The 19796-nt window shown below is 36.4% G+C and overlaps 2 protein-coding genes across 2 annotated transcripts; both read left to right on the forward strand.

The window, feature by feature from the left end:
• Positions 1 to 731: 731 nt before the first annotated feature.
• On the forward strand, positions 732 to 19080 carry LOC111062992 (spermatogenesis-associated protein 5-like protein 1). Its single transcript, XM_039436884.1, has 7 exons — positions 732 to 2110; positions 3817 to 4031; positions 7479 to 7679; positions 10088 to 10224; positions 11287 to 11426; positions 12742 to 12832; positions 15509 to 19080. The coding sequence occupies exons 1-7, from the start codon at positions 1932 to 1934 to the stop codon at positions 15647 to 15649; spliced, it is 1104 nt and encodes a 367-aa protein (XP_039292818.1). The 5' UTR covers positions 732 to 1931; the 3' UTR covers positions 15650 to 19080.
• Positions 746 to 2009, forward strand: LOC111058391 (spermatogenesis-associated protein 5-like protein 1). Its single transcript, XM_039436885.1, has one exon. The coding sequence runs from the start codon at positions 863 to 865 to the stop codon at positions 1832 to 1834; it is 972 nt and encodes a 323-aa protein (XP_039292819.1). The 5' UTR covers positions 746 to 862; the 3' UTR covers positions 1835 to 2009.
• Positions 19081 to 19796: the final 716 nt, after the last annotated feature.

The raw sequence follows: 19796 nt of genomic DNA on the forward strand, positions 1-19796 counted from the left end.
TCGCAGAGAGAAAATAGCCGAGTTAACCCTGGAGCATATTTTTTGAGTGGTACTGACCAGTCCAATCTACTATCTAGTGTTACTCCTAGAAGATCAACAGCAACGCTCTGCTGGGGTACACTCAAATCGGCCAACTCATTAAAGTTTCTGGATGCAAAATGGGGGGGTTGGAAGGTAATGAACTTGGTCTTACTTGAGTTCATAGACAGACCATTTGCAGCAAACCATTTCTTGATGTTCAGTAGCTCTTCCTGTGTTTGGGTGACTACAGCTCTCAAACTTGAATTAGTGATAATAGATGATGTGTCATCGGCATACTGAATAAGTGGCTTAGTAGAGCAAGATGACAGATCATTTACATATATAATAAATAATGTGGGACCAAGGATGGAGCCCTGTGGTACACCAGCATTGATTACAGCCCATTTTGATTGATAATTTTTATTGTCATGGTTTATTAGGGTGGCCTGCATCCTCTCTTTCAAAAACGAATTGAACCACCACAGTTCCCTTCCCCGAATGCCATATTTTCTCAACTTTTCAACAAGAATATCATGATTTACGCAATCGAATGCTTTTGACAGATCGCATAGCACTCCACATTTTTAATAAAAAGCGATATTTTGAAAATACCGGTGAGCTCCCGCTCACCCATCGATAATCGATTGTTTGCATGAACCGATTCAAAGTCATCAAAAGTTCAGACTATTCGATACTCGATACTGATTGCCAAACTAACCTCAAAATTATTTTTGTTTTGTTTTGATGCAATGTGCTCATGGCTTTATGCGGCGTTTTGTTTGTGAATTAAGTAGATATTTCTTCTTTAAACTATTATTAGAATTCATATAAATTTAGAATAATGATAATTCTACTAGCTGACAATCTTTTCTCTCTTCAAAGACTTTCACTTTGTACAAAATACGATGAATTTTCCACTAAGTACGTGTCACTTCAACTTTCTTCAGACTTTGAATGTTTAGTCCAGGTATTTTCTAAGAGAGAGATTGATCCCAGTTACTGTGTACTAAATTGTAGTGTTATTAAATGCTCCAATTTTGAAAAACCTAATCTCCTTTTAGAGATTGGTTCGGTCTTGAAAAACTTAAAAAGTTTGGAAACAAGTAGTTTACAAGTTGTAGATCCTGTATCAAACATAAAAGTAGTTTCGTTGTCTGTAGTTTTCACCAATGCAAGACTCACCTCCAAATGGAAATCTAAAAATGAAGTAGTTGTTAGTATAGTGAGAGAAATTTTAAAAATGTTTGTCTTCACTAACAACTGTATTATATTTCCAAATTGTGTGGGTGCTTCAAAATCGTTGGGCATACATTGTCTTCTAATCCACGATACTGGTGGTGTTTGTGGAAGAATCACATCTTCAACGAGGGTTAACATAGTGAATTCATTGAGCAAATCTTGGTTTGAGCTACAAAAACCTCTAGTTTGTCCCAACCCTAATAACGCTATGTACAAACTGTTCAAAAGCCACTGTGTGTTTGAGAGGACTACTGAGTCTCCGCTGATAAGTCACAACATTTTGTTGGTGGGTCCTTCAGGATGTGGCAAAACAACTCTGGTGAAAAGTGTAGCTTTTGATTGTGGGGTACCAATCATAACTCTCCTAGGACCGGAAGTAAGTAGCTCAGATCCGGGTCAAACAGAGCGTAACATCAAGGAATTATTTGAGGAAGCAAAGTTGATTTCCAAGGAGAAACCTGGAGGCATGTGTTTGATTTTTCCTGGACCAAGTAGATGCCCTTGCCGGGAAAGAAAGTGCCACCCATTCTGCTCGAATCATCTCGTTAGTTTTGGATCAGTTGGATTCAGTTAGCAGAGTTAAAGGAGTCCTAGTTGTAGCTGCGACAGACAACCCGGAAGTTCTAGTGCCTTCGATTAGACGACCTCCTCGTTTGGCGGTTGAATTGTTGATGGGTGTTCCGTCCCTGTGTGAGAGAGAAGAAATGCTGAGGAACCTTTGTTTAAAAATGGAAGTTGACGACAGATATTGTAAAGAGATAGCAGAGAAGACTCCAGGATTTGTGGCTGCTGATCTATCTCTCTTAGTTTTGAATGCACAACGGAAGATTTCCAAGCTACCTCGCCAACCGTGAGTATTATCGGTTTTCTATACAATCTACCTCCTCCATTTGATGCCGCATTCACATGTTGGCCCAGCCTAGTAATGCAACGTAGGCAAATGAAGGCCAGCGCAGTCAAACCACCCATTCAAACGTTGGCGCTGGCCGACATTGGCCTTCGTTGGGCCAACATGTAACTGCCGCATCCACATGTTGGCCCAGCCTGGCAATTCAACGTAGGCAAATGAAGGCCAGCACTGTTAAGTTAAACCACTCATCCACACATTGGCTCTGGCCGACATTGGCCTTCGTTGGACCAATATGTAGATGCGGCATCACAGAGTAGTCTAGTGGATAAAGTGCTTGCGTAGCAGCCTAGAGGTTCCTTGTTCATACCCAGATATATGAAGAAGAAAAGTTTCTAGCCAAAACACTCCTATTTTATCTAATGGACACGTTAAACTGTCGGTTCCGGCTAAAGTTTGACAGTCGTAAGGCCCATTGACGCCTCCAAAAACCTGTTTATACCTAGATATAAAGAAAAGCTTCCAGCCAGGACACTCCCATGTTATCTATCGGATGGGCTCGTTAAACTTTCGGTCCCGGCTGAAGTTTGACAGTAATGTAAGGCCCATTGACGCCTCCGAAAACCTGTTCAAACCTAGATATAAAGAAAAGCTTCCAGCCAGGACACTCCCATGTTATCTATCGGATGGGCTCGTTAAACCTTCGGTCCCGGTTGAAGTTTGACAGTCGTAAGGCCCATTGACAGCTCAAATAACATATTCTAGCGAGTGGGACCTTCCCGCAAGGCACTCCCCACCTACAAAAAGCCATACGGATTTACTGGTTACCTACTTTAAGTGCCGGTTCAATTTTAATCGCGATTAATCCCACAAGAACCAATCAGACAAGCCGTCTCATGAAAAAGGTCTTCTCTGATTGGTTCTCGTGAAATTAATCACGGATAAACTTTAACCGGCTTTTGTGCAACCGGCACTAAGTGTCAGTTTATGGAAAAATGTTACATCAAAGAATAGAGGATTAATCCCTCAAATAGCTAATAGCTAGAGGGATTTCAAAATGTATGTATACTGGTTTTATTGGAATTGTACTTTGAATAAACAAATTCAATAGCTTATAATGTACCCTTGAGGTCGCTGGTACACCAACTAATTTGTCAGCGACATCAAGGCTTGTGGAGTTGTTCAGGCTCCCAACATATCAAAACATTATTTTAGTTATGAATTTCACTTGGATTTAGGTCACTAGGACCTAATAAATCTAATAGCCTAGACTATTAAACCTACAGATTCAGTGGTAGATCGGGTTTAATAAGTGTTAAATTGAATTGAAAAAATCAAGTCAAACTCCTACCTAGTCCAATGAAAAAAAAACATCTAGAAAAATCGTACAGGAAGTCATATTTCGCTACTTTTTGCTTTGTACTCATCATAATTGAAGAATGTTAAGTGACACATAACCTAGCTACATTTGCACTGTTGTAGCTTATAAATTAGAATTGGAACCGTTTTTGTCTTATAAGCTTGTGGTACTTTTCTTTAACTTGTGTAATTCTCATTGGTTAAATAAATAAATAAATCCTCTGCATTTTCTGCAAGTGGTAAAACTAAACAAGAATTGACAGAACATATTGTATCATACAATTTGTTACACTTTCATGTCTCATTTCAACTTACATTACTGTCCCAATTTTCATCTTTTCAACTTGCAGTAACAAAGATGAGGTCCGTAAAGAGTGGCTGAGTGTCGTCTGTGATGCGAGGCCATCTGTGCTACGAGGCGAACAGGCCTTGGTTTCTGAGAAGGCCATCGATTTGTCGGATATTGGAGGGCTGCAACAATCCAAAATTTCACTGCAAAAAGCTGTGGAGTGGCCACTGTTTTACCACGACTCCATGAAGCGGCTTGGCATCATGCAGTCAAAGGGTGAGTTGAATTTCTCTGATTGCCAATGATTTGCAACCAGAGGAGTTTATTGACAAAACATAATTGTTTATAAATTTATTTATTCATTCAAAAGTGTGTGGAAGCAATCGGTGATCCATGACAACTTATACCTTTTTTGTAAATGATTGTTCTTGCTAATGATGGTATTTATGCTTATATCAATTATTAATCGTCAGTGATCTACAGTGAGACTCATGTTTATAAAGTAAACCTTTGATTAAAATTGCTTTGCTATCCTTGTCTGTCAATGGACAATGCAGATAGCTCTATCCTTTACCAACTCCTCGCTGTTCTAGATCGTTTGTTGGCTATGAAGAAATAGAATTAACTTCATGTATATTCAATCTCTTTTGAACTCATTGGTTGATCAATTCCATCGGTTTTTTTTACGTTCAGTAAAAAACCTGATCACAGATTAGTGATCACAGATGAACCACAGAATGAAAAGTCGGCTAGTATCTTGACGCCATAATCCGCCATCTTGAAAGAAAGTGTAGCATTGTAATACAGCAGTAGTTTTAATTTCTAACAAGATGATGCAGTCATGTGTCGTGGTCTTGGTGCACTCAAATCTTGGTTAGATTGATACCTTCCATTTTGTGTGTATTCTGTGGCTGAACGGTTGCTCATGAGTCATGACTGACAGATGTTTCCCCTGTTGATCATATTTTGTAAACAAAACTAGAACTTAACCTATTTCATTGTAATCAATTAAAATGGAAAACCATCAGGTGATTGGAGTAGTTTTAAATGCTTTGTGAAATATTTTAAATGTTACGGTATTGAATTTATGTAATCATGCATTTCTCTGCTCCCAAATACATTATAATGGAGTCCATCATTTGTAAACAACCTCATATTCAGCCATGTCTGTTTACGTTCAGCTACTCTATTTACGTTCTTTTCCATCGGTGGAAAAGTACGATTAACTGATCAGTGAACGAACCGGATATGACGTATTTTTTTGCAGTTAGACCATAGACCTTGAAGAGGTATAAACGCACAATACCTATGCCTTCCCAATGCTAGCTCTTACTTGAAATTAAAGGTTCCATTGATGTATTTTAGCGCGACATCTTATATAATATATATTTTTTGTAATATTATAGATCACAAAAATCTTCAAGATCTTTAGTATGTAATAATCTTCCAGGCTGTCCCCTTAATGGCCGATTTCAATTCCAAATAATCTAGCGCTGCATGTGAGTCTATGCATCGTTCAACTACAAAACAGTACTTCGTTCAGAGCCTCGTTCACTCACCGATCTCATCGTTCACTCACCGATCAGTGGCTTTGAACTCAACCAATGATGGAGGCTAGCCCTACATGGATACTTATCATGTGAGCACGGTTGGCAAGGTGACTGTTTTGGCAACAAACTGTTTATGTTAAGATAACAAGTTGGAGTTTTTAAGAGAGATGTTCAAAGATGATCAAGTATTTAATTTTTATCTTGTTCATAAATGTGAACTTTTAATGAATAAAGTGTCAATTACAAAAGCACATTTACAACATTATTTAAACTTGGAAGTAACAAGTCAGGAGCAAACCACATATAGCGTTTTCTCAGACGAGTCGGAAAGCTCTCCGATTGGCTGAATCCTGAACGCCAACTCAATCACCCAATCGGAGAGCTTCCTGCCTTACCGACTCATCTGAAAACACCTGAAAAACGCTTCGTGTGGCTTGGCCCTCAGGGTGGCCACTAGTGGGTTGAACATGTGTAACACACATGCACGTCATGCATGTTGTGTCATCAGCGAGAGGATTCAAACAAAAACAGCTGTTTAACAACAGCTTCCAAACATAAAATAAACAATAACAATAAATGAAAAACTGGAAATTTCAAATTATAGTGATGCAAAAACAACTCAACCTTAAATAGAGCAGCGAAGAAAAATTTAAAACAGAAAATTGAAGATACAAAAACCTAAACTCAAAAAATTTTGTTTGAAGCCTATCGTGGTGATGACACAACATAAGACAACATGTGTGTACACACATGCTCAACACACTTGTCCTGTCGTTAGTGGACACCCTAAGAAGATGCATCAGTATAATTGAAGATATTTTGATTCCCACACGGAACTGCAGTCTTGTTATTAGGGTAATCACATTGGATTTCATAGCTAAAACAGTGCTATTGTCATGAAACCAGCAGGTAACCTGTGCTCTGCAAGGGTCCAATTAAAAACTTGACGAACTGAAATCTTGGATAATTTAAAATAGCTCTATAACCATCCTCGGTAACTTGAGAATGTATATATAAAATTTCAAGTAGTTCAGACGTGATGATGCGTCTTTCGTGAATTTTCTATCCCTTACATGACATGTAAGGTTATGATTATATGTATATACTAGCCGTCAGGCTCGCTTCGCTTGCCATATCCGTCTAGCCAGGGGGCTCCGCCCCTGGACCCCCGACTGGATCGTCCAAGAATGAGATCAGCAGGCTCGCTTCGCTCGCCTGCATTTTTCATTTGAGCATTTTTATCATATGTTAGGACAATCCAGTCGGGGGTCCAGACTAAACGTCTGGCTAAACGGATATGGCGAGCGAAGCGAGCCTGACGGCTAGTAATATAATATTCCCAGGATTGAAGTAGCAGTGCCCAATCAATTTTTCCGCGATAAAAAGATTTAAATCTTCAACTTGATGCCAACCTAACAAAGTCAACTCAACTTAATGCCAACCTGACAAAATTATTAATTTAGTTGCCAGTTAACAACTGTTTCGAAGAGGTATTCTATCTAGATTATAGTTCTATAGTAACATGTGATATGGAAATTTCAATTATAATTAAGAGATTGGGAGAAGAAGAATATACATGCTAAAAGACAAACTTTAAACCCTTAAAAACAACCCTTAGAGTTAAAATATTGCCAAAAGATTTCTTAGTGCGCCTCTAAAGGGCCAACTGAACATACCTAACAAATTTGAACGTTTTTGGTCCGGTAGATTTTTAGTTCTGCGAGTGAGTGAGTGAGTGAGTGAGTGAGCCAGTCAGTCAGTCAGTCAGTGAGTGAGTGCCATTTCGCTTTTATATATTATATAGATTACATGTATGATTATACACATTGTGTAAGACGATCCTTTTCCTATATTATATTTCAGACTAGCAGGTAACTCGCACTCCGCATTGGTCTAGTTAAAAACTTGACAAGGTGGAAGCTTGATTTACTGAAATTTTGAAGAATTTAAAATAGGCTTATAACCATCCTCGGTGAATTGAGAATCTATATGCAAAATTTTAAGTGAATCAGTTGAGTAGTTGAAACGTGATAATGCGTCATTTGTCAATTTCCTATTCCGTACGTGTAAAATATAAGCTCAAATAATATATAAGCTAAAATATAAAAATAAGCTCATCCGCTTCTTTATTATATTTATATGATAATACGATTAATTTTGTGTTTTTGTGCAGGAGTTCTGCTGTACGGACCACCGGGCTGCGCGAAAACCAGTCTAGTCTGTGCTATAGCCAGCAAGCTTAACATCACTTTCTTGTCGATATCAGCTGCTGCTATCTATTCGCCGTATGTTGGCGATGCTGAACGTACCATCTCACAACTCTTCAGAAGAGCCAGACTTAGTGCACCTTCTGTACTTTTCATTGATGAAATTGGTGAGATACAATTCAATAATCCTTTCATTGATAAAAATTTGTCGCTCAATTTTACAATCCTTTCATTCATGTTGGCGATGCTGAACGTACCATCTCACAACTCTTCAGGAGAGCACGATCTTAGAGATAAGAATTATAGCATAAGAAGACATCTCATAGTTGTAGAATTCATTCAGTTTGAAAGTTTTGTATCAAATTATGGTGTTGAGTATCAAGTTGTGATGATACTGTATCATATTGTGTTGATACTGTATCATTTTTGGTGATACCAAAGAGAATGATAGAACATGAAGATATCCCTTGATATAGGTCGTTCATGTTTCAAATTTCAAACCGATTTTTGTTAACTCAAGTCGACTATTATCGACTACCAACTGTCTAATTATTACTGTTATGTATTCGCGCTTCCAACCCGCACCGAGCACGCTCCTCCCTCGTACCGCCCTCGTACCACCATCGAACCACAGTCGCTCCTCCCACGCACCCATCATGAACGTTACGGAAGATGTTAGATCTTTTCGCGTTCCCCGGTCGAACCACTGTTGCTCGCCGGTCGATCATCAATCGCTCTGCTGGAGTGACGTTCGGTTGCGGAGCAGAGCGACAGTCTGTACGCACCTTTATAACGGCACAGTATGAGAGACTACCAGCGTCACATAGCTTCACGAAAAAACTACAAGGACTATCTAGAGTTAAGGACTAGCTTGAGTTAACAGTGTAAATTGAAACATAAACGCCCTGTACCATGGGATATCTTATTATGCTATATTTTCTTTGGCACAACTTATTACTCCTTCTGTATTATTCATTGATGAAATTTGTGAGTTACAAATCAATAGCGCCTCCATTGATAAAATTGGTGAGGCGTTTCTTGCTAAATTCAGTAATCCTTTCATTCATAAAAATTGGTCGCTCAATTTTACAATCCTTTCATTGATGTTGGTGATGATGAGCGCACAATCTCACAAATCTTCAGGAGTGACTTTTTATTTATGAAATTGGTGAGCGGTTTGTTTCTCAATTCAATAATCATACAGGGTGTCCCACGAAAGATGTAACAGCTGAAGACCATAGATGACAATCCACATGACATTTGCTAACTTTCGATATTCTTGAAAAACGTCAATAACTAGAAAACTATCACACAAAGTCCAATTCCATGGACATGGTTGGAAAGAGGAAGAAATTTCTAATAAGATTCGTATGATTTGTTTTTTTGTTTGACGTTTTTTGAACTTTTTATAAGCGCTGAAAGTTGAAAAAAGTATATTCGTCGAGTTTGAAGTCAAATTTCAAACAATTTGAACTCTGATCATGCACAAACTATTATAATTCTGTATAACAATATTCCAGTAGTTGATCTTACCGGGTATTTCAAAAGAGTAACCCAATTTTTAATAGTTATATTTATTTAAGAAATGGTGCACACAAACCAATTTTAAATCAAACTACTCACAGAAGTATCAGAAGTATCGAGTTCATGATGATGTATTATAAGTGTTCTATGTGTTCTCCTTTTGAGGCTCGGGTGACATCTAGACGGAGCCAAATTCATCCTAGACTGTTCGCAAGATGTCTTCTCGGACTGTGGCTACTGCATCAGTTATCCTGGTTTTTAGCTCCTCAATATCAAATCATCAAATCAAATCCAATTAATTAATCCAATATGATATTAAACTAATATCAAGTGCTAAATGAGGAATAACGTTAAATATCGTGTTTATGTTCCTCTTTTAGCACTTGAAATTGAGGAGATAAAACCAGGATAACTGATGCAGTAGCTACAGTCTAAGTAGACATCTTGCGAACAGTCTGGGTTAAATTTGGCTACCGTCTAGATGTCGTCTGAGCCTCAAAAAGAGCGAACATAGAAAACTTATAATAAATCGCCATAAACTCGATACTTCTATGAATAATTTGATGTAAAATGGGTTTGTGTGCACCATTTCTTAGAATAAATATAATTGTTTAAATTTAAAACTGGGTAATTCGACTGGCTGGCAGCAATGGCTTCGTATAAAATGAGCGCTGCTATCCAGAGATTGTCAGTTTGGTGTAAGGGTAAGCATTCCTGACCGGAAATTAGGAGGTACTGGGTTCGATTCCCGGGCTGACAAATAATTTTTGAATAGTAGCGCTCATCGAATTTCCATCTAGCTGCTTATCCTGTTGTCAATATTTGCAGTAGCAGAAGTCTTCGGGGTGAATTACAGCATTTAATTTGGATTTTCGTTTAGTAATAATTATTCATTCTTTTTGAAACACCCGGTATATCCAACTTACATCTATCTCCTTTCAGTTTCAGAAACCTCCACTGTTTCATTTCTCATCTCACATGGAATTTCTCTGTTTGTACGTGTTTGAATTTACTATTTATTTCTTAATAAAGCTTCATATTTATATTGCAGATGCACTGGTGGGTAGCAGAGGCCTTGGCATGCATAAAGTGAGTGAGAGCGTTCTATCAACCCTGTTGACAGAGATGGATGGTGTTGGCGTCAAACTCGAGAAAAGCATTGATATTGAAGAGAGCTTCCAACCTAAGGTTTGTCCAGTCTCATATAGTGAGGTCCACGTTATAATGGTAGTATTTGATTAAAATTGGTGTTGCTTTCCTTGTCTATCATACGACAAAGCAGATAGCACTACCTTTTCCACCTCTGCAACGTTGCCAGATCGCTTTTCAACAATGTAGAAATATAATCAATTGACAAAATATCCAATCTCAATTATGAAAATCAATTATGGAATTATTGAAAAATATAATTTCTTGCTTAATGAAATATAATTGATTATTTTAAACGATAAAGAACAGTTAATATTACATCATATAAACATGTATCAGCTACCGTCTATAGAAGGCATTGACAAGACAGAGGATCGGCATAGTTTTTCTCTTCTCTTTCTTCACTCCCATTATAACGTGGACCTCACTGTAGTATCGCGTGTCAGTGGCTCCAGAACATTCTAAATTCTATTGGTATTTGAAATATTAAGTGTAAAATTATGTTTTTTTTCTAATTTTGGCCTATGTATGCATATGCATATATATACTGTAGTATCTCTGTTTCTCTCATGCGTGTACTGTATAATTGAATAGGATATGAATTGAATTGAATTGAGTGTTGAATCTATTACAGGTATAGTGAGGTCTACGTTATAATGGCAGTGGAGAAAGATAGGAGAACAACGTTGCTGAACCTCTGTCTTATCAATGCTTTTTATAGACGGTAGCTGATACAGGTTCATTGATGCAATATTAACTGTTCATTCTCGTTTAAAATAATAAATTATATTTTATTAAGCAAGAAATTATATTTTTCAATATTATCATAATGAGTTTTTATAATTAAGATGAATATTTGTTAATCAATTATCAATTCTACATTGTTAAAAGACGATCTGGCAACAGAGCAAAGTGAGAAAGAGATCCGCTTTGTTGAATGATAGATAAGGATAGCAATATCATTGCTAATCAAACACTGCCATTATAACATGGACCTGACTGTAGTATATCTGTTCTTCTCATGATTGTACTGTATAATTGAAGAGGAAATAGATTGAATTGAGTGTTCAATCTATCTACAATCTATCAATCTGTTCACAGGTGGTAGTGGTGGCAGCGACTAATAGACCAAATCTGCTGGACCCAGCTCTGGTTCGGCCGGGACGTTTTGATAGATTGGTGTATGTCGGACCACCAGATCGCCACGAAAGACTCGAGATTCTACAGAAACTAACCAGAAAGTGAGTTGAGTTTCAAAATTATATCAATCATTTCAGAGAGAATAGCTGTATTTAACTAGTTATTCTTTGATATATCATCCATTTCAAAGTTAGTATATGTATTATTCATATCAGATACTATTTAATATATCACTTTATCCAAAGAGAATAAATAACTCCCTATATATTAAAAAAATACTATTAGGGAATCTATGAATGCTTCATGATGTAGAGATATATCTTAGACTTGTTAATTACATTGAATATCAACATCTATTCACATAAATAGGATGAACTCTTCAGGATATAGCCATGGAGAAAATATAGTATAAGAAATTATGGTATAGAGTGTTCATATTCTAAATTTCACTGTTAACTCAAGTCGATAGTCCTAGTAGTTCTTTTTCGTGAAGTAATGTGAAGCTGGTAGTCTCTCATACTGTGCCGTTCTTACACTCTTACCCCGACAAAGCAGTAGTAACAGACAGTAGTCGACAGAAATCGGCTTCAGTTGACAAAACATCGGCTTGAAATTTGGAAGATAAACGACCTATTCTGTGGGCTATCTCTTGTGATATCCTCCCTCTATGATAATGAATAATATCGCTAATATATTGGTTTATTTCTCATCCGGACATGAATGCTTCATGCTGTGGAGATATTCAAATTCTTTATTGACAAAAATAAACATAAATATTGTTCCCACCAAACCATGCAAGTTTTTCAGCCTTGATCTATTATATAATAAAGGAAAGAATTGGCATTTACACGTACGGGATACGGAATTCATGAATGATCCTCCATCTCGTCTGAACTACTGGTCTGATGAACTTGAAATTTTGCATATAGATTCTTAATTTACCGAAGATGGTTATAGTCCTATATTGAATTCTTTAAGATTTCAGTAGTCAAGTTTTCAGTTTATCAAGTTTTCAAATTTACCTTCACGGAGCACGCGTTACCTGTGCTAGCTCTGAGAAAAGAACAAATTATTCAAATGAAAATAAATTATTGGAAGTTGCATTTGTTCAAATGTTAATTAATGAATAGTTACTATTCTATTTAGCTGTTTATCCTGTTGTCAATATTTGCAGAAGCAGAAGTCTTCGGGGTGATTTACAACATCTAATTGGGATTTTGGTTTAATAATAATTAACAAATTAGTCTTTATTTTTCCCATGCTGCTAGTATTGAACACAATGTGAAGGCCTACAAAAAATGAAAAAAGATAACTGAGCAGGAGTATTAAATACTTATAATATTAAGTTGGTCCTTTTCTACATATGACTTGTGTATCAAAAAATGTTTTAATTAATATGATGCATATTTATTCCAGAATACCTCTAGGCTCAAGTGTAAATCTTGAAGAATTGGCTTCAAAGACCTCTATGTTCTCAGGGGCAGATCTATCAAGTCTCTGTAAAGAGGTAAGGATTCCAACTCGATACATTTTTATCTAAGATGTAATAGCTACTGTAGTGAGGTCCAAGTTTTAATGGCTGTGAAGAAAGATAGGAGAACAGCGATTCTCTGTCTTGCCACTACCTTCTATAGAGGATAGCTGATATTGGTATATCGACTTTCTTATCTAAATAAGATGTAATAGCTACCATAGTAAGGTCCAAGTTTCAATGGCTGTGAAGAAAGATAGGAGAGCAGCGATTCTCTGTCTTGTCACTGCCTTCTATAGAGGATAGCTGATATTGGTATATCGTCCTATCATTACCACTAACTTTAACGTTATTCCCATTATAGTCTTTCTATTTATCTATTCATCTACTATATTCAATCATTTGAATCATCCAATCATCAATCAATCATTCCAATATTTTTATTGTGTTTTTGAAAATAAATTTATTCAATTTATATAGGCTACATATCAACATAAAAGTCTAATGTAATCTAACAAATCCATCCACTTTATACAGATAAACATCAAAGTTTATAAGCATCTGAAGGTGCGTACAGACTTTCGCTCTGCTCCGCAATCGAACGTCACTCGAGCAGATCGATTGATGATCGAAGGTGGAGCAAGAGTGGAACGCGAGAAGAGCGTGTAACAGAGCTTGAGCTTGGCAAGCTCCTAGGTCGAACTAACCAATAGTTGCGCATGCGAGGTCAACGTTTTTGTTTGTAATGTTTGTTAATAGTTACGATCTCTGTGTCAGCAAATAAAATTATCAAAATTAATAATTAATTATTAAATTAAATAATATAAAGTTAAAAAGTATTTATAATAATAGGTACCGGCATATTAGCATTTAGAAGAAAGAAGCAGAACTCCCAATCAAGCCTTTCACCTTTTGAAACATTGACAGACATTACCTTTTATAATAAAACATTAAAATAAATGCAATAATAGCAATAATAAATGCAATAATAAATGCAATAAAGCGAAATGGCACTCACTGACTGACTGACTCACTCACTCACTCACTCACTCACTCGCAGTACTAAAAATCTACCGGACCAAAAACGTTCAAATTTGGTAAGTATGTTCAGTTGGCCCTTTGGAGGCGCACTAAGAAATCTTTTGGCAATATTTTAACTCTAAGGGTTGTTTTTAAGGGTTTAAAGTTCGTCTTTTAGCATGTATATTCTTCTTTTCCTAATCTCTTAATTATAATTGAAATTTCCATATCATATGTTACTATAGAACTATAATCTAGATAGAGTATCTCTTCGAAACAGTTGTTAACTGGCAACTAAATTAACAATTGAAGAGCTCTATTCCAAACGGGCCCAAGTCACAAAAGTGGTTTTCTCAGGAAATCGATTTTTTGATAGTCATCACTTAAATGTTGGAAAATGTTTATAATCCAATGTATAAAGTGTGTATTTTGAATTCCATACAATAATTTTGCATATTTTGAAGTAATTTCTGTGTAATAGGTTAATTTCCTTGCTTTTTCTCCAAAATGTCACTAAGTCCATGGACTTGGTGACATTTTGGAAAGAAACTTGGACTTGGACCTTCTTCATGTCACTAATATGATAAGTTTCTTCAAGTGCTGTATTTGCTGAGTTGAATATATCTTGCCAATTTTTTTGAATAAATTTTCTTGATCACTTGATGCTCTTGGTAATACCCAGTGTATGTATTCTTGACTTTCACTGTTCTCTTCCCTTGAAAACGCGCTTATCTCGAAGTAAAAATGGTAGTTAGGCTTCAATCTGTTGACAGACAGACAGAAAAAGATGCTCTGCGCATGCGCAAAGGACTAAGGTTGGAATGGAAAGGAACAGCAATGGACTTAGATACACTTTGGAAAAAAACGTGATATTGCGATATTTATTTTGTAGTGACTAAGGATAGTTTGGAGTAGTTAGTATGCTAGGAATGAAGGTCTATGTATAAGGTTCAATAATCAGCTGATATCTCAATTTCTACAAAAATGGACTTAGGCCCGTTTGGAATCGAGCTCTTCAATTTTGCCAGGTTGACATTAAGTTGAGTTGACTTTGTTAGGTTGGCACCAAGTTGAAGATTTAAATGCATTTATCGCGGAAAAATTGATTGGGCACTGCTACTTCAATCCTGGGAATATTATATTAATAGCCGTCAGGCTTGCTTCGCTCGCCATATCCGTTTAGCCAGACGTTTAGTCTGGACCCCCGACTGTATTGTCCTAACATATGATAAAAATGCCTAAATGAAAAATGCAGGCGAGCGAAGCGAGCCTGCTGATCTCATTCTTGGGGGTCCAGGGGGCAGAGCCCCCTGGCTAGACGGATATGGCGAGCGAAGCGAGCCTGACGGCTAGTCTATTATATAAACATAATGTATTATTAGGCTACCCAGCAATCCCATGGTCAGAATATTTTATTTAGTTTTGTCACTCGATCAGCTGGATTGAACGTTTCACATTTGTGAGGTTAGGTTGTAGCGAAGTCAACAATAAGAAAAGAGCGGATCGAACATATTTCGAACCTCAATCGAACCCTTGCGTAACATCTGGCGTAACGTTCATGATCGGAGCGAGTGCGGAGCGTGTTCGAGGCGGGTATATCTGTACGCACCTTTACAAATAATGCATGCGATCTGCTTTAAATTTGAGAGAAACCTATAATTTGAGAAGCGCCATTAAGTATTCGTTTTGCAGGCGGCTTTGATAGCCATGTGTGAAGGTGGGATGAACGTCGAATATGTGGAGCAAAGCCATTGGTTGAAAGCCCTCGAGTCTATGGAACCATCTCTCACCCAAGAGCAGATCGACTGTTACAGTAATATCTCTTTCAAATGAATTATCATTTTCTGTTTCTCCCTCTCACTTTCCTTGCTCCACCTACTACCATGGGCGAGGAAAGTATTACCATCGAGAAATGATAGCATAAGCAGATATAGAAGACAAGAAGAGTAGACAAGGAGAGGAAAAGAGAGAAAGGAGAGGAGAAGGGAAGGAATTCTAATGCTAAGAATCGAGAGACTAAGAAAATAGAGGAATAACGATAATGGACACATGCTCTTTCTGATAACAGGAAGAACAATTTGAAAAATTAGAGTACTTTAATATATTTTTTGAAAGCAATATATTAGAGAAAAGATAGCATAAGAAGATATCCCATGGTATAGGACGTTTATGGTCCACATTTCAAGCCGATTACTGTCGACTACTGTCTATTATCAGTATTTACAATGATGTGGGCAGGTCTTACAAGGACGAGAATGCATAAGAACGGCACAGTATGAGAGACTACCAGCGTCACATAGCTGTCTTGTCAATGCCTTCTTTAGACGGTAGCCGATACAGGTTCATTGATGTAATATCAACTATTCATTCTCGTTTAAAATAATCAATTATATATTTTATTAAGCAAGAAATTATATGTTTCAATAATTTCATGATGCATAAGAACGGCACAGTATGAGAGACTACCAGCGTCACATAGCTGTCTTGTCAATGCCTTCTTTAGACGGTAGCCGATACAGGTTTATTAATGTAATATTAACTGTTCATCCTCATTTAAAATAATCAGTTATATTTTATTAAGCAATAAATTATATTTTTCAATAATTTCATAATGAATTTTCATAATATAAAGATAATATATTTTTGTTAGTTAAATATTAATACTTCATTGTTAAAAGACGATCTGGCAACAGAGCAAAGCGAAAAAGAGATAGCGCTATCCATTCTGTTGAATGATAGACAAAGATAGCAATACAATTGCTAATCGAACACTGCTATTATAACGTGGACCACACTGTAGGACCATCCGGTTTGAGTTAACAGTAGTGATATTATTTGGTACATAAATGCTCTATACCTTGGGATATCTTCTCTATCTTATCATAGAGAAAAGATAGCTTAAGGAGATATCCCAAGGTATGCTTGTTGCATATTTTCAAATATCACTGTTAACTGATCGACCGCTGAGAAGCGAAGCTGAGGTCTTCGACTCGATCGGCTTTTGTCTGTTTGTTTGTTTGTACCGCAGTTACAGTCGCAGTTATTGTCCGATTTGGATGAAATTTGGTATACAAGTTCTTTGAAACAAGGTGCAGAAACGTATGTGTAACGATTTTTGATAAGACCTCTGGTTTTAATATAAATTGAATATAAATTGTGCCGCTCTCAAATGTGCTGTATTGAATGAATGGTATCGTTGGAATGCTATCGATAGAGGACAAGAGTTGTAAGCGGTGAACCTTGAAACGTCTGAGCCGCTCCAAATCATACTGTATTTATAAAATTGAAGAAAACTTCTCACTTGATGGCACTATTTCTTCCCTTTTCAACACGATATTTCCCTGTTTCATAGATGAATAGTTTCTAGACCTACCGAACCGGCCGTAGACATCACAGCTTAGTTAGTTAGCTCTTGTTTTCGTTTTAGTATGAGATCGGAAATCTACTTGTGAGCATAAACATTCTGCATAGGCATAACAAGCCGCCATAACATTGAATCCACTTTTCATGAAAAAATTATCAGCAACCTCCTGTCATTGTCACCAACAAACCTATCTTATTTAGAATCATTTTCCGTCTAACTATCGTCTGTGAGACGATTCATAGTCTAAATTGCTTACTGCATATATTCCATTTTTCTATCAATTGACCGATTTCTTATAATTAATTTTTAGAAAATTTGTAATATTGTAAATATGGGGACGATATGAAGGTACCTCCTTGAGAGACATTTATAAGTCCGGTGTCCCTGGAAACAATGTCTTTAGCACTTTCAATGGAGAAAATGATAGATGACATGAATAAATCTTCACAATATACTGTACTTCCTTAATGGCCCTTCTCATTAGTTTAAAAGTTGTAGGCTATTCATGAGCGAGGTCTACTGTTCGCAGAACTACTAGTAGTCCTAGTAGTTGTTTTTCGTGAATCTATGTGACGCTGGTAGTCTACCATAATGTACCGTTCTTATAAATTCTCACCCGGCGATTGTAAGCCCGCCCACATCATTGTAAATACTGATAATAGACAGTAATACACAGTAGTCTACAGTAATAGGCTTGAAATGTGGAACGTAAACGTCCTATACCATGGGATATCGAAAAAACATGTCTCAGAAAAAAAACATGTGTCCATTATTCCTCTATTTTTGAGGACATCTTCTTATGCTATCTTTTCTCTTTAATATTGCTTTCAAAAAATATATTAAGGTACCCCAATTTTTAAATCGGAATCTCCTCTCCGTCTTCAGGAAAAAACATGTGTCCATTATTCCTCTATTTTTGAACTCTATTTCCTCAGTCTCTCTATCTTTCTTAGCATTAAAATTCCTTTTCTTCTCCTCTCCTTTCTCTCTTTACCTCTCCTTGTCATCTTTTCTCTTTCACCTTCTTTCTCTCTCTTTTCCTCTCCTTCTCCAAGAATGGACTTAGGTTTCAAACTCTGCAGTTTCATGTGAAACAAATTACAGTAATATCTTAATTATTGCATATTTTATCATCTTTCTCTGCTCCATATCATTGTAAAACTCTTTAGTCTGTAGGTTAAAATAATTGAAATAATGTTATTTTAATCCTAGTCTTAATTATTTTCAACTCTAGAACGTAAGTTTTATTCTGTTTTATTACACACATAAATAAGGGATATTTATCTCCTCTCCTTGTCCACTCCTCTCTATAGTGAGGTCCACGTTATTATGGCAGTGTTTAATTAGCAATGGTATTGCTATCCTTGTCTATCATTCAACAAAGCGGATAGCGCTATCTCTTTCTCGCTTTGCTCTGTTACCAGATCGTCTTCTAACAATGTAGAATTAATAATAAATTCACAAAATATTCTATCTTGATTTATGAAATCATTGAAAAATATAATTTCTCGCTCAATAAAATATAATTGATTATTTTAAACAAGAATGAACAGTTGATATTACATAAATAAACCTGTATCAGCTACCGTCTATAGAAGGAATTGACATAAGAGAGGATCGGCAACGTTGTTCTCCTATCTTTCTCCACTGCCATTATAACGTGGACCTCACTATAGCTTGAAATGTCCTTTCAAGCTCATTTTTTACCTACTTGTTACTTGGATAAAAACTTCAAGCTTGAGCTACTTATCCGTCCACATCTCTTCTTCTCCTTTTTCTCTTCTTCTTGCACTCTGTATCCTGTTGTATATATCTTTAATATTATAAGTAGTTTAATTTTTAATAGTTTAATTTTTATTTTAATCTTTTTTTATTCACATTCAGTTCCTATCCATAATGTCTACTAGCTATGAAAACCAAATCTTCATTCAAAATCCAATTATCGAGTTATACTTCATACTTCTGTCATATTCTTATTCTTCTTCTAATTTTATTGTATCAAAGTTTCTATCTTTCCTTGTAGAATAAGAGAAATTGTTGAGCTTGACAATTTGTTATAAATAAAATTTGTGGTTTTTTACGATAAATCTTACATTCTTTCACCTATGGTTCTTTCTAATTTTCTATCCTATCTTATTTTTTTTCTAATCTATATATATAAAAGCGAAATGGCACTCACTTACTGACTGACTGACTCACTCACTCACTCACTCGCATAACTAAAAATCTACTGGACCAAAAACGTTCAAATTTGGTAGGTATGTTCAGTTGGCCCTTCAGAGGCGCACTAAGAAATCTTTTGGCAATATTTTAACTCTAAGGGTTGTCTTTAAGGGTTTAAAGTTCGTCTTTTAGCATGTATATTCTTCTTCTCCCAATCTCTTAATTATAATTGACATTTCCATATCATATGTTACTATAGAACTTTAATGTAGATAGAGTACCTCTTCGAAACAGTTGTTAACTGGCAACTAAATTAATAATTTTGTCAAGTTGGCATTAAGTTGAGTTGACTTTGTTAGGTTGGCACCAAGTTGAAGATTTAAATGCATTTATCGCGGAGAAATTGATTGGGCACTGCTACTTCAATCCTGGGAATATTATATTACTAGCAGT

The sequence above is a fragment of the Nilaparvata lugens genome, chromosome 10, assembly GCF_014356525.2.
Source record: "Nilaparvata lugens isolate BPH chromosome 10, ASM1435652v1, whole genome shotgun sequence".
Taxonomy (NCBI): Eukaryota; Metazoa; Arthropoda; class Insecta; order Hemiptera; family Delphacidae; genus Nilaparvata; species Nilaparvata lugens.